The 26591-nt window shown below is 44.4% G+C and overlaps 1 protein-coding gene across 1 annotated transcript in view; it reads left to right on the top strand.

Annotated features, from left to right (window-relative positions):
• The window catches only part of Myo10 (myosin X), a 202338-nt gene that overhangs the window by 66707 nt on the left and 109040 nt on the right, over positions 1 to 26591 (top strand). The window contains exon 3 of the mRNA XM_057789533.1: positions 22680 to 22838. Within this exon, the coding sequence (XP_057645516.1) occupies positions 22680 to 22838 (159 nt within the window). The remainder of the gene's footprint in view (positions 1 to 22679; positions 22839 to 26591) is intronic.

Below are 26591 nucleotides of genomic sequence, written 5' to 3'. Positions count from 1 at the left end.
CCGCTTCTTGGAAAATGGTGCTGGCTTACACTTGAGGGAACACCAGTGAGCTTGGATGTCAGTGTCTAAAACTCCAGGCATCCTTTCGGTCTCCTGTCTGGGACATTTTTTGCAGGGCTGTAACCACCACGGAGAAAAGAAGCTCCACAGCCCAGGGAAAGGCATGCTCATGTTATACATTATCGGCTCATTGCTAGCTCCGATGGAGATCTTAAAATAGCTTGCAGATGTTACTTTCAGGAAAAAGAGCAAAAGTGGCTAAAGCCGCATTTTAGCACCTAAGATCTGACTCATGAATAATGGCCGTAAGTTTTAGCTATGGTCTTTTCTTTAATCTTTGCAGAAGAGAACGCTGTGCGTGTGGACGTGTAGTATGTGTGCATGTCGGGTGCAGGGACATGTGCCCATGCTCACAGGGGGGCCAGAGGATGATAGTGTGCCCTGCTCTCTCACTCCCACGTTAGTCCTTGGACACTGGGTCCCTCACTGAACCTGAATCTCGGCTGGTGGTGAGCAAGCCCCAGTGAGCCTTCTGTCTCCAACTCATACAGCCCTGGGGTCACACATGTGTGCAACTCCGCCTGGCTTTTCACATCTTTCTCGGGATTTGTGCTTTGGGCTTACGCAGCGAGCACTCTTCCCTGCTCGGTAGCTCCTTAGCTCTTCTTTCCTTTTTTTTTAAACTTAAGAGCTTTATTGAAATATGACTCACTTCCCATATAATTCACCCATTTAAAAACTTAGAGTTCCATGGCTTTTAGTATATTTAAAGAATTGTGTCCTTATCACTTCAGATTTTTGAACACTTTTATTACGGGGGGAGGGGTGAGATCACACCTCCCAATGCCATCCCCGATCTTCTCTCAACCCTCCCTCCACTCTCCGTCCCAGGAAGTCTCTTTTGCTCTGCAGCCTCTGGAGATTTCATATACACGTACTCATACAGTATACAATCCTCCATGTCTGGCTTCTTTCACTTGGCTTAATATTTTCCAAGCTCATCCGTGTTGGAGTGTATACTAGTAACTTCACTCCTTTTATGGTTGAATAATATCATTGTATAGAAATGTCACATATCAAGCAGTCTTTTAAACATCAGAAGACATTAAAAAAGAAAAGAGACAAAAGTTTAAAAAGAGGTGAGGAGAATGCTGTCCATACACATCCAGTTCCTGTAGTGTTTGTTCATCGGAGGTCACATTTTAACATTTGAAAGGCAAGTTTGACATGATCACTGTTGTAGTTAAAAGATGTCTTACATGATTTAAAAATAAATTTAGATTTCTCTTGGGAACCTTGTGTAGTCTTTTCTTGTGTTATGCTTGTTTTTTGTTTTGTTTTTGAGCCAACCTCACTGTGCAGCAGGAGAGACTTCTCCTGGAAGTCTCTGTCTTTCACTAGGCTGGCCTTGAACTTGCAACCTTCCTCTTGTCTCTGCCTCCCGAGTGCAATATATGATAGTCTCATATCTGAAAGTAGCATTTCTCCTTCTAAAACGGCTGATAGAGCAGTAAGACCTGGAAAGTGGGTTCTGTGGAAGAAGCCTGACACATGATCGGGGGAGCTAGTGGGATTGGTGAAGGCTTGCTGTAAACGCTGCCTTCACTCAGGATAAGGAGTGGATTCCTTCCTGCTGGGAAGCGGGGCGTTACCCTGGAGAAGAGGGGCTAGCACCCAAGAAAGACCGATGTTCGGGATCTCAACTGTAGCGTACAGAGTATGTGGGCAGCAAATGGCGTGACAGCCTCTGAGGGTGAACTGCTGGCTTCTTCCTGTCCTGGCAAATGCTGAAGCCATAGACAGGACAGCAAGGGTTGCCAGGAACCCTTCTGCCTCTTCTGGCCGAGCAGGAGGGGTTGCCACTTGTAGTTCTTCTGCAGGAGAGAATGGCCTTCTCTTGGACCCGCAGAGTGTATTGATTATTTTTCTGTTGCTAAAATAGAGACCCGGGACCAAGGCAGCTTGCAAAAAAAGAGTTTATTTGGACTGACAGGCAGGGAAGGGTGGCAGCAAGTGGCAGACGTGTGACTGGAGCAGGAAGTTAAGAGCTCACATCCTTATTGGCAAGCATTAAGCAGAAAGAGGGAAACAGGCAGTGGAGTGAGCCTGTGTAGGAGGAAGGTCACTTGTTAGTTCCCAGCCGCTTAGCCCCAAAATAATCACACAGAAACTATTAATTAAAACACTGCTTGGCCCATTAGCTCTAGCTTCTTATTGGCTAACTCTTACATATTAATTTAACCCATTTCTATTAATCTGCGTATCGCCATGTGGCTGTGGCTTACTGGCTAAAGTTCAGGCGTCTGTCCCAGATGGGGCTAAATGACTTTTCTCTGACTCTGCCTCCTTTCTCCCTACATTCAGTTTAGTTTCCCCCCTCCCCCACCTACCTCTGTTTACCCTATCACGGGCTCAAGCCAGTTTCTTTATTAACCAATGGTATCCACAGCATATGGAAGGGAATCCCACATCAAGCCTGTATGCACCTCTACCAGCAACACATACAACCTTGCATCCTCCCTGCTGCGACAGCTCCACATCACACCGTACACTGAGGACCAGATGTTCAAATGCTGGAGCCTTCAGGGCTCGTCCTCATCCAAACTGCTGCACAGAGATACACAGTGGCCTCTGCTTGTTGCTTTCCATTCACTTGCTAATGCAGCATATAGTAATTTTTTAAGTCTAGGCTCCAGGGTCTGGGTAAACCACAAACTTGAGGACGAGGATTTGGATCCCAGAGCTATGTGAGTGCTAAGTGGGCGTGGCAACCCATACCTCCAATGACAGCTTAGGAAGGCACAGGGAAGGCTGTAGAGAATAGCTGTATGGGCAGTTCTGGGTTTGAACAAGAGGCCCTGCCCCAGAAGAACAACCTGAAGAGAGATCTGGGATGACTCCAGTATCCACCTCAGGCTGCCACATGCACTTGTATACACATGTGCCCCCACACATGTGGACATACACAACATGAGAAGCACATGGGAAACATCTGGATACCACTATGTTCCTGACACCGCATCAAAGGGTTGCTGGGCAACTAAACTGAGATGCTCTGTGTGAAAGGGATGGGGGTCTCTGCAGCCCGATTGTCTGGTGGGAGCCCATTTTGAGCCTTGCAGCCATCATGTGATTGGCAGTCATGTGATCTGCCTTAGGAATTTTAGAATGTCTTTGTGAGCATCTGTCTGTTTCCTTTTTCTTACTGCATCAACAGGGAGCAATTTCAGATCTGAAGACCTAACTTCGCAGTGTCCACTGAGCTAGGTAGATGGAGTGATGTTCCTAAGGCCGTTTCTCTGGGTTTGAGTGTAACTTTTTCCTAAGAAATATAAATCAAAGCTCAGCAATACCAACAACAAAATCACCAGAATCCGGTGACTACTTTTCTGTTCTCTCCTGAGAGACCAGTTCCTAAATGCCTCCTATCGAAATAGAGATCTCCGGGTCTGGAGTGATGGCTCAGTAGTTAAGAGCACTGGCTTCTCTTCCAGAGGTCCTGAGTTCAAGTCCCAGAAACCACATGGTGGCTCACAACCATCTGTAATGAGATCTGGTGCCCTCATCTGGCTTGCAGGCATACTTGCAGACACAACACTACTTACATAATAAATAAATAAATCTTCAAAACAAGATAGATAGATAGATAGTCTCATGCTAGCTACAGTTTTACTAAAAGCAACTTAAAAGGGAGCTAAAACCCTGCCCTCCACTTCCCCATTCACTTTTTCAGGTGGTCACCTTAAGCCCCCGGATTTGGGGCATGGACTGAATTTGCCTCTGCTTGGCCGTCCTCTGTTTCTCCCGCCAGTGTCTGTTTCAGGCTCTCATCTGTAACCAACAATGTATTTCACTCTTATTTCAGGAATTCTTTTTTAAATACGATGTGAGCAGCTAGAGGTTAACAGGTTGAAGGCGTTTTCCCCACTGGTGCTGGCTAGCAGGACGGACTCCTCTAGCTCTGGGAATGCTAATGTAGGCCAATTAACTTCTTGTTTGCCTAAAAGCATTCCTTTTTTGTCTCAGGGCAATTCTGTAGCTAAAGTGGCCTCTAGGATCAGGCATGCTGAGTAAACAGTTGAAATGTCAGCCTCCTCAGTTACTCTGGGTAAAGAAAATCTAAGCCATCTGGACTTTCTGGGTCTTTATTATGCTGGCTCTAAAGACTGCAAAAGAGCCTTTGTTTTTTGGGTCAAAGCAGATGTGCTTAGCCTGCCATCTTAATTTCTTTTGTATGGCTTGGCATATATTTCAGCTGCTTCGAAATGTTGAAAAGGTTTCAAACCAAATTGGGGAAGAACAAAATAAATTGATTTTTTTTTTCATGACGGAGTTTAACAGTTCAAATATTTTGTGAACAAGTATCTTCTGAAATAAGTACATTTGTTTAATACCATTTGGATGTCTCTCCAAATTTGTCGTTAATCGGTCTTTTGGACAGATGTTTAATGTATGTCGGAATTGTGCTACTAGACTTTGGTTTAGCATGCGTAAGAGAAGAATGCCAACTGGTAAAGAATTTTGATATTAATGTTTATATGGAGGGAAGTTTGAGAGCCCATGTTGTCTCTTCCAGGCACAGACTCCTGCAATTTCTGGGTTTGTGCTCCTAACTCTGCCTTACTTTGCTGTGCTTCTATAGGCTGGGTATTTGGAGACTGTGTGGATAAGAGCTTTATAAATGTTCAGTTCCATCTGGCTTTTGTGTGAACCTGTGTCTCTACAGCTGTGCCGTCTTTGGCATTCATTTTGTCACCTGTGGAAAAGCCCTTACATAGCTGGAGGGAGGGATTACCTGTCCACTGCCCAGTGACAGGTTAGAGTGCAAGAACCATTAAATCCCATAACGTGTGGGTAATGGACGGAAACTTTAATGTTTTTCAGCTACTAAATAAAATGGATGGCCAAATGCTTTCAAATGATTCAAACACAGGTTTAATTGGTGTTTCTTTGTGTAGTGTTATTTCTGCCTTCTTGGGTGATATTCTTAAATTACTATGATGTATTTGTCAGAAATAAAGAGCTATCCATGGTCCATACCCTGGACTTAGTTAGCAGTGATGGAATCTGGGACCTTCAATGTCTAGGGTGGTGCCAATGTGAACACAGACCTCATTGACTGCTAAGAATCAATTCCCAGGATTTAGGCTGGGTGTGATGGTGTACGCATGGAATCCCAGCACTCAAGAGGCTAAGACCAAAGTGAATTCAAGGGCCAATTTGGACTAACAACTAGAAAAACTATGTCTAAAAGGAAAAAACACCCTAAGAAGTAAAACAACAACCAACCTACAGAGGCTTCACCAACAGCGTCTGCAGACATGAGTGTTACATAGAAAAGACAAACCCTGGATGCTGTTGGGAGAATCAGGGTAAGGGTGGGTTAAATTAAAGGTTATGTGTGTTGTTGTTTTAAGAAATTAAGAAATGAGAGGCAGGAGGATCTCTGTGAGTCCGAGGGTTAGCCTGGTCTACAAATAGCCCAGAATAGCCAGGGCTACACAGAGAAACCCTGTCTTGAAAAACAAAACAAAACAAACAAACAAAAAAGCAAACATTAAAAAAAAACAACTCCATTTACTGTTAGTGTCTAGAGTAAAGTTCAGGTCTTTTGTAAGCATGCTTCTTGGATAGTAAAAGAAAACTGCTTTCTTATGATTGTGAATTAATACTCGTTAATGTTGCTCTCTTTGGGAAATCGTGGCTCACCCTGTGTGCTGTCTTCCTTCTTTGGGGTGCCTGTTTACATTTAAATTCCTGTCATCAATGATCGCCAAATGGCACCAACTTGTTGTCTAGGGGTCTGTATATTTGGCTGTTGTTAAGGGACTTGGAATCGCCTGTTTTTGAGTCTGAGATGTGAAGGCTAACCTTTCCAGAGAAATAAGGAAGGAGTGTGTGAGTGTGGAGGCCGTGCCTGGGGTGAGTACGCAACCCTGTCCATCACCCATAGGCAAACCTAACTGCAGTAACCATGATGTGGCTTCTCCATACTAGTCACGCTGATGGCGCAGCTGTCTGTGGCTTCTCCGAGCTGCTTTTAAGGACAGAGAGCCAAGGTAACACAAGCATTGGAAGCTACTCCAAGGAAGGTGGTGCCTTTTCTTGATGACCAAGATCTGAGAGAATTTTCTTTTTATTTATTTATTTATGGCAATAGACTCTGTGGAACCAGGTGTGGGTCTTTATGCTAGGGTATGGGAGAAAAGAAATGAAGGGGACTTGGCAGCTCCTTTCTAGAACATTTTGTCTCACACCCGGCAATAATTGTCACCCTTGAATGACTTCAGGGCGGTTTTTAATGCTGGAGAAAAGCTTGGCGTGAAGGGAATTTCATCCGAATCCTGTTCGGTCTTACAGTACTTGCCAGTCAGCGTTTGATGGTCTTTAGCGTCTGGATGCTGTCGCCCAGAGATCCCAGCATTTTGGGATCTCCAGAAACTGTAGGAGAACAACATAGACCAGTCCCCTCTTTTATTTTGTCACACCAGGGCATTTAGTAACCACTGCTATCATTTTACTTACCAAAGATAACTCAGCACACCTCAACAGCAATGACATAGTCTCAGAGTAAAGGGCTGTCTTTCAGGTGGAAGCAATTGAGTTGTATGAATAACTCTTATCATTTTACAGATGACCACTGAATCTATCTCAGTGCAGGACATGAGAATTCTATAGATAATTCACCCGTAAGTGTCTGTTCCCTGTCTGAACAAAGTATCTCAGGGAACCTGTGTGGCTGCCACTTTTAATATTCTCTTTCCTTTGCCTAAAGATGAGGCCTTGATCATGTTAGTGCATACATTTTTATATATGCATATATATATGTGTATTTGGTATATGCATGTGTGTGTATGTATGTATTTGGTGTATGCCTGTGTGTGTGTTGTGCGTGTGCATGTGTATAGGCATACAGGGCAATTGTCTGGGGGCATGCATGTGTGGGTGAGTATGGGGGTAGAGATCCATGGTTGGGGGTCTTCTTTTACCTCTTCATCTTACTTTCTGAGACAGTCTCTCACCAAACCTGGAGTTCACTGATTGGCTACACTCGCTGGCCGGTGACTCCAGGGAGTTTGCCAGTATTCCCCACTCCCAGCTCTACTGCCTTCAGCAACTTTTCCATGGGTGCTGTGGGTCCAGTCACGACCTCATGCTTCTGTGGCAGGCAACTTCCTGACAGAGCTATCTCTCAAACACATTATCATTTCTTGTCGAATCATCAATTGCTGTTTTTACTGAGATAATTAAAGTCAGTCAACATTTGAGAAAACACATAGATAAAATTTATTTATTTGGATGACATCTAACTGGGTAGTTTTTTTTTTATCTTAGAGGCAATGTCAGGAATGGTGAACAGAAATCCTTTTATTTCTTAAGTGTTCTGTGAAAATTTTAAAGTCTGGACTGCTTAATTCAAAAACTAACTGTTGCCTGGGGCTGGAGCGATGGATGACTGCTTTTAACAGGACCTGGATTTGATTTCCAGCACCCCGTGCCCACTGTCTAACTCCAGTCCAGGGAGGATCCAATGCGCTTATCTGGCTGGCCTCTTGTGCGTACCATGCTCTCACGGTACACAGGCACACACACAGGCAAACTGCCCGTGTGCAAAAAATTAAATAAATCTCAAAATCAAAACCCCATTGCTTGGGGGACTCCAGAGATGGCTCAGTGGTTAAGTTTGGAGAGCCGTTGAAGAGGACCTAAGTTTGTTTCCCAACACCTATGTCGGATGACCCGCAACCACCTACCTGTAACTCTACTTACAACAAACACACGAGCGTACATAATGACAGTAAGAACTTAAAACTATTGCTTCAGGATACCTGAGTCCAGGCAACACTTGTTCTTTTTTCTTAGATTATTCAAATGCTTGGCTTTTTTGCTTTTTAATTTCTTCGTTAGTGTGTCTCGTGTATACAAAATAACAGTGAGTTATTTGGTTCCTTGCACACTATAACTTCTACTCTTAAAGCTGCGAAACTTTCGCCATTTCAGTTTAGTGGTTATATAACCTTAAAGGCAAAAAAATAATCCACAAGGTGAAACTCGAATGAGTGCTTGCATACAAACGAGACACTAGTTTTATATTCTAGGGTATTACAAGGACACCCCCTGCTTTTCAAAACAGCAGCCAGATGTTAAGTTCTGGTAGATGAATTTAAGTAATCAAAAGTTAAGACGAGTAAGTTTTCTTCTTCCATTTAAAAGGCATTCTCATCTTTGAACCACAATTACTTTTATAGCCACACTTTTTTGTGTGTGTGTTTATGACCGTAAGGAACGAAGGCGGCTAGGTCGATACATTCATGGGCGGTGGAAAAGGAATAAATTTTACATCATTGTTTCATCTTTACTCAGGATATTGATCTCTGGCTTGCTTACTTTCTAAAGTTCCCAGAAAATGAACATCTGTGTTAGTGTCTGGCGTAGACCCAACAGTCAAATACACATTTTACTTTGGTTTCTGTGAAACAATCCTAACCCAGCATGGAGAGATGGCTCAGCGGTAAAGAGCACTTGCTGTTCTTGCAGAAGACCCAAGTTCAATGTGTAGCACCCACATCAGGCAGCTCCCAACTTCAGCTCCAGGTGATCTAACACCCTCTTCTGGCCTCCATGGGTACTTTCACACATATGGGGCTCAGGCATACATGTTGGTACTCACATATATCTATCAAATAAATAAATGAATACAATCTTAAAAACAAGACAAAATTCTTGAAACCAATTGATTATATATATCTGCCCTGGACAAAGACCTAATTCAAAGAAAGAAAAGAAGTGGGTAACATTTTTGGAAGGTCAAGTGTGGTTGCAGACCCCTGTAATCACAGTACTGGGGAGTCTGAGGCAAGAGACTTGAAGGTTGAGTACTGGATTGTACCTACATGGTGCTCAGAAAGGAAAATGGGGTGGGGGAGGATGGTTCAGTGGGTAGAGCACTTGCTATACAAACAGGACAGCCCACGTTCAGATCCCTGACACAAAGGGGAACAGTTAGTATGGCTGCCTGTGGTAGGGCCCCTGGGACCCTGCTGCTGTGGTGTGCGGAGACAGGAGGATAGCTGGGTTTGCTACTTGACTAGGTGAAAAATGGTGAGCTCCTGGTTCAGAAAAAGGAAAATGCCTCAAAGAGAATGGTTTTCTTGTATTATGATTAGAGAGAAGCACTCTGGAGATCTTTGGAGAGCAGCGGATGGGAGAGTGGAGGATTCTCCAGGTTTATTTGGGGGACAGTGGAGGGGGGGAGTGAGCCGGAAGTAAGCCAGCAGCTGATTTGCTGAGTGGGGAGTCCCCACCTGTGCCCACTTCCCCGATTTGTGCTGTGCCTTCGCATTTGTTGGGCTAAATTAAAATGAAGTGACACGGGTTAAGTGTTTGAGCTCTTATGTGATTGTATAATTAGTATTTGTTGATGTCCTCACTCAACCTTCCCAGGTTAACTCGTACAGAGCAATTTGATTCCATTAATAAACTCTAGAGGACCCAGAAGCTTCTTGGTTAAACATCAACTTTCCATTTCCCATGACTGCTTCGCCTCGTGACTTGGTACTTGATATGCTCTGCAAATCCTTAATGCAGTTATAAGATCCTGTTTGATTTTAACTAGACTTTTAGTAATAGGTAGGCCAGAGAGATTGTCTCAGCATCAGTTAATAATTTAGACCGAGAAAGCCAGGGGGTGGTGGGGAGGCTGCGGAGACGGCTGAGTGGCAGAGGGCCAGATCCCAGCACTCACCCCAGATGGCTCACAGCCTCCTGGATTCCACTCCCAGGATCCAACACTCTCCTGAACTCTTTGGGAGCGTGTACACAGGTGACATGTAAATACACAAAATAAATAAGTAGATGACCAGGACCTTATAGATAACCAGATAAAGATCAGTTTTAAAAATGGGAAAACAGCCAGATGCCATCCAGTGCCCCTCAGGTTGGCGTGCCCCCATTGATAGCTGCTTGTCCTTATTTCTGCCTGCCACATATGCCACCTTAAGTGACTTAAACTGGCTGGACCCTCACATATTTCATTCATAAAGATGATGAAGAATAGCACCCTCTCAGAGGGCTGATTGCCAGAGGGAGCACAGGTACTTGGCAAGTTACACTGATCACAGTTGCCCTAGTTGTGTGTCTAGATGATTTATGTGCACGTAGACATCCAACTGAGTCATGGTTTGGAAGTGAAGGGAGGTGAGCTGCAGGCTTCAAGAAGGAACCTGAAGAAGGCCAGTGCCGAATTGTTAGCTGGGCGTGGCCCCATTTGGCCGGCAGGCCAGTCAGGGAGTGTGTTGGTGTCTGTGTGACCTGGTGTATAACCAGGGCAAGCAGAATCTGAATGCAAAGCACGGTTCCCAGGGGTATGCCCCTTTGACAGTGTTTTGATTGTAGCGGTGGCCTGGCGGTCTCATCTCGGCGGTAGCCAAAGATGTGAAGTCCTCAGGCCTACGTGTTGTGAGCTTGCAAGCGCTTGCAGGCAGGCGGCTTTGCGAACCAGGAAGCGGCAGTACTCCTGCCCCGCTTGCAGGTCCAGGAAGGACAGGTCTGGCAGTGCAGTGTCACTTGCCAGGCATTTCCCCTAGTGACAGGGCTGCAACCGGAGCCAAGAACAAGGAGCGAGAGACTCCCCGCAGAGTCTTTCTGTCTTCCAGGAGTCTAGAGCTTTGCCTTGTGGTGGTGGACACTTTGAGTCATCCGTGTCTGTCCCTGTTCCTGCATCGGATGTGTCCGCTTTACTGCTTCTCATGTATTTGTCTCCTCAGCTCTATACATAGTCCTGGTACAGGGTTCAGAGTCAACACACTGAACAAAAGAGCTTTTAACAAAGTTGGGCCAGGAGATGACCTAACCCCTGTCACAAGACTCAGAAATTACAGTTATTTCAACTCGGATAAGCCCAGGGGCATGCCGTCTAATATGTGCTATTATGTACAAAGGGTTTTCTATGAAACGACTTGTCTTAAGGCTTTACTGTATGCTGTGAAGCCAAGAACACCCTGGCCACCTGCTCTTCTGCATCTCATGCAACGCAACACCATGCCCACTCCTTCCCCTTCCTCCCACCAAAATTAGTCTCATATGAGCCTTTATGATTGAGTTCTTTTTGTCTAGTAACCACATAATGTCCGAATCGATCAGCAGAAAAGATCATGGCGGTCCCCTAGTGAGGGGAACTTAAGCTAGTGTACGTTAAAAAAAAAAAAGCTTCCAAGTCTCTAGCTCTCTGGAGTCAGGGCTAATGAGGCCAGGACAAAGACCGTAGACTTTATATTAGACACACTGACAAAGCTAATTAATGAGAAACTGCATGAGAAAAGTTGGCGTAGAAATCAGCTTCCATTGTTAAGAGTTCAAATGGAACTGAGTTTTGCCTAAGGAGCCCGACTTAGTCATTGGTGTCCTGCCCATAAAGCTGGTTTCATTTGATGGTCTATGGAGCCTGTGAGACGGCCTGCCTTTTCCATCTGGGAGAAACGGCAAAAGTTAAACATTTGCAAATGAAAGTTTATCTCTAGCTTCGCTATTTGATACATGGCCTTGCATAATTTACAGCGTATTACATTTGTGCCTACAGATTTTGGTTTTCTTAAGTAAAAGATGCTTAGGATTTTGAAAGTCTAGAGAACCTTTCATGGAATTTTAGCCTACTTAGCAGAATTGTCACTTGGCTAGTTATGTGTTCTGACCTTTGTACAGAAATGCTGTGTCCATTTTAATGGGCTTGGCTTAACTCACAAAATAATTTTGTACAATATCTCAGCTCTTCCATATAGTAAATAGGACTTTAACAGCTTCAGCATTGAACTCACCTGTAAGTTCAGTTGGAGGTTGACTGTTCTCTTTTCCTGAAGTAGTCTTTGGGGTTATGTCACTGGCATTTGAATATTTCGATCCTTACTCTGAGTTGCTCTCTCTATATTGACTTGACACTTGGTGAAGACTATTGTTTTAAGATCTGGCTTTACAGCGTGCCTCTTATTGTCGTCTACTTGTGATTTCAGCATCCGTGTTGAAGACACGCATGTCTTCATGTGTCATAGTGTGCCAGTGGCAGCCACGCTTCTGGCCATGAGTACTAAAAGTAATGATTCTTTTCAAGAGGCCTACCTCGCAAAGAAGGGACCCCGTGTTGCCTCTGTTGTAACACAGGGCAGAATATCAACGGCTGGGTAGATGGGCTCTCATGTGCTGGTCTTTATTGTTTCCACTGATGAGTAGCAAGCCTGCCAGGAGATTGTCGAAGCGGCATTTAACCCTCTCCATTCTCAAAGCTGCTCGTCTTTTGCTTGGTCCTGCTTGTGTCTCTGTTGTTCTAACTGCCTATCCTTTCTCCAGCCCTCCTTTAATTAAGTTTTCCTTTGATAAAAAGATGATTTCACAGAACTTACCTCTTAGAATTTATAGTCCAGTGGGTTTTTAATCTCCAGAGTTATGTAGTCATCAGCACAAGCAATTTTATAAAATTTGTAGGACTTTAAAAAAAAATAAAAAAAAAAATTAGGGGCTGGAGAGATGGCTCAGTGGTTAAGAGCATTGCCTGTTCTTCCAAAGGTCCTGAGTTCAATTTCCGGCAACCACATGGTGGCTCACAACCATCTGTAATGAGGTCTGGCGCCCTCTTATGGCCTGCAGGCATACATATAGACAGAATATTGTATACAGAATAAATAAATAAATATTTAAAAAAAAATTAGGTCTCAGGGCTGGAGAGATGGCTCAGAGGTTAATAGCACTGAGTGCTCTTCCAGAGGTCCTGAGTTCAATTCCCAGCAACCACATGGTGGTTCACAATCATCTGTAATGAGACCTGGTACCCTCTTCTGCCCTTCAGGCATACATGGAGGCCAAATGTTGTATACATAATAAATCTTAAAAAAAAAAAAAAGGTCTGTGTGTGGATGCACACACATGCATGCAGTGCCCAAGCAGCTAGAAGACATCCAAGCCCCTGAAGCTGGAGTTACAGTTGGTTAGAGATGCTGATAACTGAATTTGGGTCCTCTGCAACAATAATGTGTTCTCTTAACCTCTGAGCCATCTTCCCAACCCCAGGTGTTAGGACATTTTCACTATGTGGAGCAGCCAGTCCCCAGTCCTCTCCCCGGAGCCTGGCAGTCCTGCCTGTTCTTTCTTTCTCTGGATTCCCTCTTTGAGACAGTTCAGACACATGGAATCTTACAGTACATGTCAGTTTCTCTGTGTCTTCCTCCAGGTTTCTTTCTTAGTGTTTTCAGGGCTCATTATTCTATAGTATAAAGGACAGGCGTCAGTCTGTCCTTCACAGCTTAGTGACATTCCATTGTGCTACACTTAGGTTTTTTTCTACCTTTTTGCAACAATTCGGAATGACTGTTTCTTTTATGTGAATGTTTGTTCAGGGTGTCTGTTCTTCGAAGTGGACTTTCCAGGTCATGGCAACTCCGCTTTTTTTTTTTTTTTTTTTTGAGAACTGCCAAACTGCTTCCCAAAGCATCTGTACCATTGCATGTTCCCACAAACCATGTATCAACCCACATGGTTTTCAAAGACGTATACACAACTGTCAAGAGATTAGGAAAACAGAGAATTTCATTTCATTTGCTTTGGCTTCTGAGGTAAAGTCTTGTCATAGCGCAGGTTTGGCTCAGCTTCCCAGCTGTCAGTGCTGGTATTGCAGGCTGTACCACCAAGTGTGGTTGAGAATTTATTTCTAATCCCGAGGAAACGGGCTGCTCTGAGTGTGACACACTGTCTCCTCTTCCTTCCAGAGCATGGTGGTGGTGGCCACATCCTCTGGTACAGTTTTGTTGTTGCATTCTTTCCTCGTCTCCACCTGGACACATTGTGTGTGTGTTTGTGTGTGTGTGTGTGTGTGGCCTCTGCAGCGCTGGTGTTGGTCTTGTCTTTGCCTCTGTGATGAGATGAAGGTAGAGCAGCTCAGGGCAAGGCTGAGGAGCAGGGACAGAACACTGCCCGAACAGGTGTTACAAGGGAAGCAGGAGAACAGGTGTATGATACCCTGCTGTGTTTGCAACAGAGAGGGAAGAGGAGGGGCTCTCTCTGGGGCTGTGGACCAATGAGTGCACACTCCTTCTATACTATATTTGACCCTTTCATTGAAAAACCCAAATGTGAAGATGTGTGGCTGGAAAGGTACTATCCGGAAGGAAGGAAGGAAGGAAGGAAGGAAGGAAGGAAGGAAGGAAGGAAGGAAGGAAGGAAGGAAGGAAGGAAGGACAGTGGGGATGGAGGCTATGTACATAAAGAAGGATGGTGTCGACAAGCACAGCCATACTCATCCCTTCTAACCTCGGTCAGCTCTGCGGAAGGAAGACTTTACTTAGGTTTCCTCTAGGTTTTCTCACCGGACACTCTGGCTTTTAGTCTTTGACCGCTATTCCCAGCACAGAATGCAGAGGGGTTTTCTGTCTTTGTTTCTATAGACAGGTATAGACATTGCCTGCCTCTGCCTCCTGACTCCTGGGATTAAAGGTGTGCGCCACTGCATAAGGCTTTTCAAACAGCAGTGTCCTGCCCAGGGGAAGAGTCTTTTTGAGACAGGGTCTATGTAGCTCTGGCTGTCCTGAAACTCACTCTGTAAACCAGGCTGGCCCCAAACTCACAGAGATCTACCTGCCTCTGCCTCTGAGTGCTGGGAGTACAGGTGTGGACCAGTACTCTCTTGAACAGTCTCTTCAACCCTTTGATTTTGCTCATGCTACAGATGCCAAGAAAGCTGTCTCAGCTCATGGTTTTCACTTTTCTTTCTGTTGCTTTCGTTTGCTGAGACAGGGGTTTCTCTATGTATCCTTGGCTGCCCTGGAACTCTCAGTATAGACCAGACTGGCCTCGAACTCAGAAATCTACCTGCCTCTTCCACCCAAATGCTGGAATTAAGGCGTGTGCAATCATGCCTGGCTTAACTTTTCTTGTGTTATTAAAAATGCTTCTATTTTAAGAGGACTTCACTTTAATGGTCTTTGGCCCCCTGCTCCTTAACCACCCCCCACTGCCCTTTCTTCCTCCTTTCTGTGGGTCCATGTAGTGTTTTCTTGATCTTTCAATAGGTGCCCTGGACAGTGGGGCAGGGCCAGTTCACGAGGACATTGTGGAAAGGGAATCATCTCAAATTCCGTGTTCTTCTGCTTTGTTTCTGGCCTTGCGAGCTTTTAGTTTTTTGTGCCATGAGTTTGAGCCAAGTGAACCTGCGGCCCCTCTCTGTACATACTTTAACAAACAAAACAGCCAAAAATGACTTGTGGGTTTTGTCTAGAATCTGGAATCAATCTGACTCTGTTTTCCCTCTAGATTCTTACAGACCTCTCTAGTTGTCTCTGCCTTGCACTTAGAAACATGCTCCTTTGACAAGGGAGCTTAAGAAAAAGCAGAGTGTATGGGCAGAGACTGCTCTGTTGTTTCCTGGACGCCCAGACCTGAATAGTCACACAGAAACTGTATTAATTACAGCACTGTTTGGCCTATTTGCTCAGGCTTCTTATTAACTAACTCTTACATCTTAAATTAACCCATTATTATTCATCTGTGCATCAGCATGATACTGTGGCTTACCGGATACGTTCTGTTCTGGTGTCTGTCTCCTTCGGCAGCTACATGGCATCTCTCTGACTCTGCCTACTCTATCTTTTCCAGCCTGGCTATATTCTACCCTGCTATAGGTCGGAGCAGCTTTTTTATCAACCAATGGTAATAAAACATATTCATAGCATACAGAGAGGAATTCCACTTCAAGAGTATTTAAAGTAGAATTCAGAAAAGTGATTTTGACTGGTTTAAAACTCCAGACTGAGAAAAAGCTCAGCAGTTAAGAGCACTGGTTCCTCTCCTAGAGGTGCTGGGTTCAGTCCGTAGCACCCAACATGGCAGCTCACACCTGTCTTTAACTCCAGCTTTTGGGGATCTGACACTGTCACATAGACACATATGCAGGCAAAACACCAATGTTCATAAAATAAAAATAAATAAATTCATTAAAAAACAACAGAATAAAACAAAACTTCAGCTTGATGGGGAATCAGCTCAGATGTACCCTTTTCCCTTAATTACCAAGCAACCACATGGCTGTGTTCACTTTTCGACAGCTTTCATTGATTTATGTGTCTCTCTGTGTGTGGGTGCCCATGGGGACCCGAAGAGGGCATCAGATCACCTGGAGCTGGAGTTACAGGTGGCTGTGAGCCACCCAATGAGGACAGCAAGAACTGAGCCTGGGTCCTTTGCGAGAACATCAAGTTGTTTTTAACTCCCAAGTCATCCTCCAGCCTCCACCTCTGCCCTGCTCCCCAGCTGAAGGCAAGCGGTGGTGGAAAAATGACCCACAGCTCAGCCTCTGGAGTCTGGTCGAACATCAAATGCCGGTCCTCACGGCATGACCACAGGGCCAGCAATGGGTAGCTGGCATTCTTCCCTTTAGCAGACAGTTACTAAGTAACCAGTGTGGCACTGGATGAGGAGCTGGGGTGTTCCCACGTATTCCAGCCAAGGATGGGTCCAACTCGAGGGCCTGACTGCCCTGGCCACCACACATCCGTCCTGCCCCATTTCCCACTGTTTTAGGCTGCCCTGGATTGTCATCCTTTGCCCCTGAACTGCGAGCCTTGCTATCCCCGTTACTAGACAGAGATAAGAAAGGTCAGAAATGACTCTCGGGTGGTGAGTGTCACAAGAGGCTTTTGTTTGGGTGTTGGACCTGGCAGGGATGGAGGGCGGGGCCTGGCAGGAAAGGAAGGTCCAAAGTCCCATTTCAAAGGGATGGTTGCTTTGCTTTAGCTGGAGATGGCCTGGTACCTTAGGAATTCAGGCTTCAACTTGGAAACCACTGGAGCAGTCTGTGAGGAACTTCAGCCTGGGAATGGTAGCCATCAGATTACATTCCTTAGAGCCGTCACTTGGTCAACTCAAACTTTCTGCTTCCTGGGGTGCCCAGGACTCTGACCCCTCTGTGACCACACTCTGTTCTTACACCAGGGTTCAGGCTTCTGATGACCCCTGGGTCACAGACTGTGGAGAGACTGGGAAATAAAGTGATCACTGCTGAACCACCGAAGCTCCCGTGGAGTTCATTCAGTACAGCCAAAGCCCCCCTAGCTCGCACTGAGCAGTCCCTGTTTCAAAGGAGAAAAGATATCAGTGGCTTCTGTGCAGGCCAATACCAGCCAATGCTGCCTCTGAAAATACGCGTAGATCATTGGTTAGAAACAGGGATGCTAAACTGTTGCAAAAATACCACTAAAAACACAGCACAACGCTCTATGGACGTATGTATGTATGTATGTATGTATGTATGTATGTATGTATGTATTTTACATATGTGGGGCAGCAGATAGGTTCTGGTAGGCTCAGTTCTGTCCCCAGGCTTGCAAGGTAGACATGGTGACTAGTAAGACTGAGTGATTTAGGTCATCAGGTTTCTGGCTTGAGGTGGGGTGTAGGGCAAAGGAGTCATCCCTGAGAAAGGAGTAAGTGAGTCCACATGGGCGCCGAGGAGCTCTGACTGGGCCTTTGGGGATATGGGTTTATGGGTGTGTGCCACCACAACCAGATTTAACTTCTTTATAATTAAACTTTTTTTTGATGTAAGTGTACATCCACACTCGTTTGTAAGTAATTACAGAGAAAGCTCCCAGGAGCCATGGGTCCAGTCTCCTCCCTGAGGAGAACTGAACTGACCCTGGTAACTGGGCACAGCAGGACACTGAGACCATTGGTTCCTATCTCTGCATCTGGTCTCCTCATGACCATTGGTTCCTATTTCTGCATCTGGTCATCTTATGACCATTGTTCCTATCTCTGCATCTGGTCATCTCATGACCATTGGTTCATATTTCTACATCTAGGCTATTTTGTTCCAAGGCCCCATTTACTTTTAGTTGATTTCCTGTCTATTTATCTTCCCTGCTTTGCTCATTTCTTTGTTTTCTTTCAATCCGTTTATTTATTTATTTTGGTTTTTCAGGCAGGGTTTCACTGTAGTTTTTAGAACCTGTCCTGGAACTAGCTCTTGTAGACCAGGCTGGCCTCGAACTCACAGAGATCCGCCTGCCTCTGCCTCCCGAGTGCTGGGATTAAAGACCTGCGCCACCACCACCCAGGTTCTTCCAATCCTTGCAGTTATTAATTAATTTATGTCTGCGCATAGAAGTAATAGGACAACTTTCAGAGTTGGCTTTTCCCATACACCATTACATCCTCATGATGCTCCTTCTTCACACTGTAGGAGTCCCCAGGGATCACACTCAGGTCCTTGAGCTCGGCAGCAAGCATTTTCTCTGGCTGATTGCTGACCCTGTTTTATGTATATTGGTCACACCACCTTCTCCATGGTATTTGCTTTATGGATGTAACTCAGTTTTTTTCTGACTTCTTTTAGAAATACATCTGATTACTGTATCGTGCCCCTCTTTCCAAGAAACAGTTCTGGAAGAAAAGGTCTTGTAAAAAGGACTATATCATTTTGACTTACAATTTTGTTTCTTAATGTTTAGAAAGAATCTTGAAAAACCAATACCTGGCGAACTGATGTATATTAAAATGGCTTCTATAATTCAAGAGATTCCATAGGCCTGGGAGATGGCTCAGTCAGCCTATTGCATAAACATGAAGACTTGAATTTGGATCCCAGGCACTCACTGAAAGGTTGTACATGGTGCCGTGTGTCTGTAACTCCATCACTCTGGTCAGACAGACAGACAAGACAGATCCTAAGGCTTGCCTCCTGGCTAGTCTAGACAATCGCTGACCTCCAGGATTAATGAGAGAGAGCATAAAAGAACAGTAGGGAGGAGTGGAAGGCACACTGAAGCCATCCTCTTGTGTTCACATGTCCCCACACACAGCAAAGAACTTCTTGAATGAAATCCTCCCAAATTAAGTCATGTGTTTACTCATCCTGCAACACATTCAGACATCACAATGCAAGGAGTAGGCTCTGTCCCTCACCCCCACGGAGTTTCTTTTATATTTGCCTACTGGTTAGGCTGCCCCAAACGTCTGACATGAAATAGCTCTCTTCTATATGTCATGGGATATATATATGTGTGTGTGTATGTATGTATGTATGTATATGTATCCACATAATGTGGATATTTTACATGGTATATATTTATATATATATTCTCTCTGCTCCCTTGTGCCTTTGAAGACATCAGTGATGCTGTATATTTATTTGTATTCGTTACTTTTCTCAAGAAGCAACTTAAGGGTTGAGGGTTTGTTTTTTGGCTTGCTCTACTGGGGTAGTTAGGTCCATCACAGAAGGGACGTTATGATGGCAGAAGCATGATGTCACACTGCAGCTGCTGTCAGGAAGCAGAGAGACATGAATTCTTCCTCCCAGCTCCCTTTCTCCTTATGCAGTCTAGAACACAAGCCCAGGGAGTGTGTGCCTCCCCTTTACAGTGAGTCTTCCCACCACGGTTCACCATGTGCAAATAAATAACATGAGAAACTTAGAACCTCACAGCGGTCTGTTCCCTAGGTGATTCTGCATCCCGTAGACCTGGTAGTGCATACCAGCCAATCAGCCTTGTGCATTTGTTGACTTCACCTGAGATGGGGTGTGAGATCTGTCCCCACTGCCTTTACACACCAGAAAAAGAAAATCTTTGAATGAATTTTCTGAATTTCTAAGTTTATCGGGCTGCGTTGTAGCCAATCCTATTATTTTAGGATCTTTGCAGTGAACCTCATCTTTCCCTCCAAGGTATAGTCTGGACCACTCCACTTCTTTCCTTGGAAATGCCCATGGCTTTAAGCATCTGCTACACTCTGCCTCAACAAATGATCTGTGTACTCCCGGCTTTAAAAAAAAAAAAAAATCTCCCCCTGTGATTCTCTTATCCTGAGGTCATGAAAAAGAATAGTTCAAATCCTCTTGATTTTCCCACTCCTGGGCTGGGCATGTGCCTGTGTTCTGTCTGCCACAGGCTGCTGGCAATATGAATGATTTAAGACCATTCGTTTTTTTAGGTTTTTACTTTGGTTTTTGCTTTTCCCTGAGATTCTGCCTAGCTCTCCTCTCTTATATGGACTCATGTATTGCCTTGCTTTTCCCAATAAAATGAAAAAAGGATAAGGAAATATTTATATTTGACAGGAAAATGTAGTCAATAAATACGTATATAAGTATACATATTTGTGACTATAAAAAAGTAAATTCTTTCTAGAAAACAAAATATAACACAAAAATTTTAATATTTAAATGATGTTCTGTCTTCAGATTCTGGAATTGGTGCTTAGCGTATACATAGCGACGAGCTTTAGGGAAATGGTGTTGGCACTGGACAGGAGCTGACGTTGGTTGGGCATAGGATCTGGGGTGGGAACTTGTTGTGATGACTTTGAGGCTGTCCCCTTTTCTGAAAGAGCTTTGGAGGTGACTTGTATTGACCTCAGAGGGGTTATGAGGCCGCAAAGTCTGGAGCAGTTTCTCAGGACTGTTTTTAACCTATACTTGAAGTTCTGAAGACAAGGCCTCCTGAAAGACAACACAGGACCTTCTAGTCCATTCCTCAGCTGAGAAGAGTTGACCAGGCTAGGCAAGTTGTGGCTTGCACCTCCTCAGCCCTCTCTGTGGAGTATGCTGTCCTCTGGGGGTGTTCCGGGGATTGAATTGGTATCCTGGAGGAAAGCAGGCTAGCAGAGGGCAGAAGGCTTGTCTAGCTTGCGCCTATTCGACATCCATTGCTGGTCCATGTTTCTTGCACTTTCTTCCTTGGTGGTTTTGACTCAGGCATGTGTTTCTTGTCTCTGGAATACCCTTGTGCCATTACCTACACAGCTGTTTTTTGCTGGATGTGGCTCCCTTCACCCATGCTCCCTCAGCAGCCCCTGGTCTCTGTCCAGCTCATGGTGTTTTCGTGGCTGGATGGTCCCCTCCACCACCTGAGGTAGGGAAACTAGGTTCTCTTCTCAGGTGAAGGTCTGCCAGACAGCATCTGGGGAGGGTGGTTCTTCCTTGGGAGGGAAGGGTGTGTCTCTATGCTGGCCTGGGGAAGTTTCTCAGGGCTGGTTTGAACCAACTTTTGTGGTATGTCTGGCTTAAGTACCACTATGGAAGTTTATTTTTTCTCTAGAAAAATAAAACATGCCATTTGTACCAAAACCATTGGGTTGGCATTTTTGTAGTTCTCAGTGTGTCATTCCCTTTTGTAGGAATGTGCTATTTGTTGCAGTGTAGACAGCTGGTTGATATTAAATTTAAAATCCCCAATCAAAAACTTCTTCAGACATTGCAGAAATGGCTTTGCGTGCAGGCATATGCACGTGTGTACGTGTGAAGGCTATGAGTTCCTCATGCTATTTATAATCTTTTTCAAAGAACCTTTTGGCAGTTGTTTTATTTAAAGGAAGCTTGCATGGCTTAAAAACTATTAACTAGACACTAGTAGGGGTGAGAAAGCGGCTGAGGGGTAGGAGCACTTGCTAGACCTTGCGTTTGATTCCTTGTACTGCAAAACCAAACCCAAACTATGAACGCACAATTGAAGATTCAGACTCCATGGGGAAATCCCTTTTATTTGTACGTTTACATGTACAGCAGTTTGAACTTGGTCAACAAACAGAGCATAGCTTTCTGTGTTTAATTCTGTGGTCACTTACTAAGAGAACACCAAATGGCTTCAGAAATATGTGCTGATCCCAATAATGAGCCATAAGTATTTGGTGTCGCTTGACGTACATGCGACGTACATATATGTATATGTATGTATGTATAGCTATGTATGTATGTATGTATGTATGTATCACTCCTTACCTTTGTCTGGAAGTATAAGGTGGATCATCCGATAAACAAAGAACACATGCGTGTTACATTCATGACAGAGAGGGAATGCTGGTTACATTTTCTAAATTTTGATGTCATGACTGTGGCAGTCTTGTAGCAGATGGGGGGAATATTTGCTTGGTTAACAATCAGTATAGCAATATAACTCTTAAATCAAAGAACTTTGCTGTGAAACTTTGAGGCTACCAAGTGATTCATAGTAAAACTGTAGGGAGACCAAGTTCCTGTGTAAAGAAACAAAACAAAACTAATCATTTTTTTAAAAATGTTTTGCCGGGCGCTGTTGGCACCCATCATTTGGAAGGCAGAGGCAGACAGATCCCTATGAGTTCGAGGCCAGCCTGATCTACAAAGTGAATTCCAGAATAGCCAGGGCTATGCAGAGAAACTTTGTCTTGAAAAGAAAAAGGTTTTAGATTTACGTTTTTATTTTAATTGAGTGTTTTGGCTGCCTGTGTGTATGTGCACCACCTGGTACCCTTGGGGTTCAGAAGAGGGAGGGCATCGGATCACCGAGAACGTGAGTTATGGATGTTGGAAGTGTCTGTGTGTGTTCTGGGAAATGAACCCAGGTCCTCCACAAGAAGTGTTTGTAACCATTGAGCTGTTTCTCCAGCCCACGTGAGTTCCCTGATTTATATCGGTTAAAGAACTGCGTAGAAAGAGAATTATGAATTTAAAGTTTCTGTGAGTTTCCAAGGATGATTGATTATAAGTTTACTCCAGCAGCTGTCAAAATAGTTTCTTCCTTAGAAAATGTATAGATGCAATAAAGAAAATTTAAAAAAAAAAATACACTTCTAAAACTTAGACTGTTGAGATTGTTTCCCCAGTCTGGGCACTTGCACAGAGTCATCTACTGGAGACTAAACAGTGAATCTGTTCCTACCCTCAGGTGTTCACCTACAAGCAGAGCACAATCACCCACCAAAAGGTGACGGCGATGCACCCCATGAATGAGGAGGGCGTGGACGACATGGCCTCCCTGACCGAGCTCCATGGAGGCTCCATCATGTACAACTTATACCAGCGGTACAAGAGGAATCAAATATACGTAAGTTCCACCTGCAGTTCCGTGGGGGTAACGGGTAGCTCAGTGTGCTTGCCCAACCTTCGTGAGCCCTAGTATCCATCCCCAGCACTCCACATCCCATAAAAAGAAGCCCCTCAACTTGGAGTGGGTTTTTTTTTTTTTCAAAGAATATTCCCTGACCTTTGAGCGCCTCTCATTGATTTCTGAAAAATTGTGTTTTCTAAAGTTTTGTCAAGTTAGGAACTTGAGAGAAAAAAAAACAGGTCCTCTGCATTTTGAGATGGCTCACCCTCCTGCATCTTGTGAAGCCACACATCGTGTCTTGTTGCTGAGTGTTCTTTTATGCAAAAAAATCATTTAGGATCCTTTGCCATCCTCAATAAAGGACATGCCAGTACCCCATCAAAGCTTCTTTATCATTCATTTGAATTTTTCTGGTTTTGTGAATTTTTGTGGCCATTTCTGCCTCTAGGGTCCATCCTAGGGGTGATTTTTGCCTTCACGGAAATTTACCTTTCTAAGTTGTAGGGTTCCTACTTCCTGCATTTCAGTGGAGAAATGCAGATATAAAACTTTCGTGTGCATTTTTACTCACTGCTTTCATGAAATGGGATTAAACCTGTATTATAAATAATATGGAATATAAGTATGAAAAAGTAATATTTACAATTCGCCTTTCGGCTGCAGAGATGGTGCAGCCATTAGAAGTGCATGCTGGTCTTTGAGAGGGCTGATTTCAGTTCCTAGCATCCCGGTCAGTCAGCTCACATGACTGACTACCTATAACTTCAGTCTCATGAGAACTGATGCCCTCTTCTGAACTCAGAGGGCATCTGCACTCAGATACACACCTACTCAAGTAGAGAAACATACATATACACATAATTAAAAATAAAATAAATATGCTGTATGGACAGTCTGTGGGACCCCTAGTAGTGGAGCTACTATTTATCCTTAGTGCATGAACTGACTCTTTGGAGCCCGTTTCCTGTGGAAGGGTACCCTGCTCAGCCGAGATACAGGGGGAAGGACCTTGGTCCTGCCTTAAATGACTTTATTAGTAAATGGGTGCCGCACACCGCGCCCCCGTGTCTGCGCTTGGTGCGCTATTACCCAGTTCTCGAGCTTCGGGCAAGGGGCTGGAGGTTAAAATACACAGATGCACACAGAGAGACGGCGACATGGGTCATCCTTGAATTCCCCAAGAATGCCCCCTTTATTGTGTTCAGGGGCAGATTATATAGAGATAGCCACGCCCCAGCCAAACCCACCAGAAACCACTCTCCTGCCATCAGGAACTCCTGAAGGTCTCGTGCTCAGAGCAGCTGTAGGCACTCAGACCAGGGGATTACAAGAAATTCAGGATCTGGTCTCTCACTGCTCCCAACAAATGGGGGGTGGGGTGGGGAGAAGGTGGGAGGAGTGGGAGAGAGAGGGAACTGGGATTGGTATGTAAAGTAGATTGTTTTAAAAATTAAAAGTAATCTTAAGAAATTCATTCTATAATAACTTTTTGAAATTGAAATGCAGATATTGTGCTGCATCAGGATTAATGCTCTACATGTATCATCCCCTTTTCTGTCTGTTAGCAAGTTTTTAAAAAGTGAAAATGGAGACCACTGCTTATACATTTTTCTGTGTCAAGTTCAATTTCATATAGTTTTCTTTGAGAACTAACATAATGATACTACTGAAATTCTTGGACTCATAGTAATTTCTGTGCCATAGGAGTTTATGTTTAATGCTGCCAGTGTTTTTGGAATTATGGTTATTGTAATGTTTTTTACTGTAATGATTTCGATCTCTGAATGGTGCTAGCAGAAGCTGTTTGGTCCTCATTGTCTATACTTAGGTGGAGGAGGGGGTGAGGTAGAGGAGAAACTAGACATAATTTAATGCTCACTTTTCTTTAGTGTGAAGAAGGAGTCGTTGGCCTTCTTTTACACTGTGATAGTGTCATTTTTGTCAGGCTGACCCGCTATTTGCTACACACTCTCAGACAGCCCTGCATAGAGGAACCCAGCGGCATCTCAGTCCCCTGACTGTGGCGCTAGCTGACCCCAAGTCTTCAGATTGTAGTATGTTCCACATGCCCCTTTGAAAAGGTGGCATGTATGCAAGTTTGTGTAAACGTGGCCACGTCATTTCCGTTTTGCACATACAGCGTGTGCATCCACCCTTTGGCTGTCAGCAGCGAGTTGACAGGCTAGGTTTTCTGATGACTTATTTGTCTTCTTTGACCCAAGGATGCTGCCTATTGCCTAGTAAGTGTACATTAAACATTTAAAAGGTAAATGCCATGCACATTAAAAAATTCCCTGTTCTAGCTAGAACATGAAGCTTTATTTTGCAAACTTTTTGATTGTGATATGTCTCTTCAGTTATTTCTGAACTCATACTCTTCTGTCGTAAGAAAATAGACGGACATTCTTATTGCATGTTTTCAATAGATAAGAAAGTAGGTCAGCTATGAGAAGCAAAGCTGTCCCAGGGCCTTTTTCACCCTCTTTTCTCTGTTCATGATAATAATGTTAAACCTGATAGCTAAATTGCCCAATAACTCTTTGAATAAGATCTTGGTCCTCTTTTCTGACATGAAGTTCTTCTCCATCTATTTTGAGGGAAAAATACATGATTTTTATGCCCCGAACTTGCAGCTAAAATGAGCCAATTATGCCCCAGTGTGCTTTCTTTTTGAGATGTGCTCGACTGTATTATTGCCCATAACGGGCACAGCATGACTTGGTCATTGCTGTACTGCTTGCGGGAGGTACACTCCCTGTGAAGTGGTCCAATGGAATCAAACTGCTCAGTGTCAGAAGAGCCACCACTTCCCCTGAGTCCCAGCTCTGCACAATGCCTGTTTATATCTTAACACATTAGGGGGATTCTTTGAATTTTGCTCAGGGTGTTGTTTTAATGTTCTCTTTCTGAATGAACACAATGCCATACCTGTGCGCAATCCAGACAGCTAATTTTTCTGGTAACAGTGGGTAGGCGTGATGGATAAAAGCCGTCTCACAAGCTGGAAGAAAGGTGCCTGAGGGACTGCTCTGCTTTCTGGGGGCCCTAGGGGTGCTCACTTCCTGTTCATTCCCCTTGGTGGCAGAATTCAGTCACGTGCTGTTGTAGATGGAGTCTGTTATTTACTCCTGACTGGCATCTGAAGGGAATCCCCAGCTTCTAGAGCCATTCATGTTCTGTTTCCCTTTCCTCTGGGCACACGGTTATATTCATATTCTCTCTCTCTCTCTCTCTCTCTCTCTCTCTCTCTCTCTCTCTCTCTCTCTCTCCCCCCACCCCCGTCTCTCGCTCTCTCCCCTTCCCTCCCTCCCTCCTCTCTCTCCCTCTCTCTTCCTCCCTCCATCCTCTCTCTCCCTCTCTCTCTCCCCCTCTCTCATCTGTCTTTCTATCTCTGTCTCTCATGAGGAAAGATGACAGTTTTTAAGTCTCAGGATTAGATAAGAACCAGGGAGTCAGAGACAGCTCAGTCAGCGAAGTACCTACCGCATAAACACAAGGATCTGAGTCAGTTTGTGAATGTAAACAGCAGTGCTGGGTGGGAGAGCAGACAAAGGGGTCCCTGAGGAGTGACCCACAGCCAGCCCAAATGAGTCCGTGATCTCTGGGTTCTCAAAGACAGAGTGAAAAGTGGTTTAGGAAGGCAGCTGACATCAACCTCTGGCCTCCTCTGTACATACACACATGAGCATATGCCCCTGCCTATGTGCATACATGAACACACACATGAATATACACCACACAATTTCTTTT

Source organism: Chionomys nivalis, chromosome 15 (assembly GCF_950005125.1).
Source record: "Chionomys nivalis chromosome 15, mChiNiv1.1, whole genome shotgun sequence".
NCBI classification, from domain to species: domain Eukaryota; kingdom Metazoa; phylum Chordata; class Mammalia; order Rodentia; family Cricetidae; genus Chionomys; species Chionomys nivalis.
This window is presented reverse-complemented; position numbering and strand designations above follow the sequence as displayed.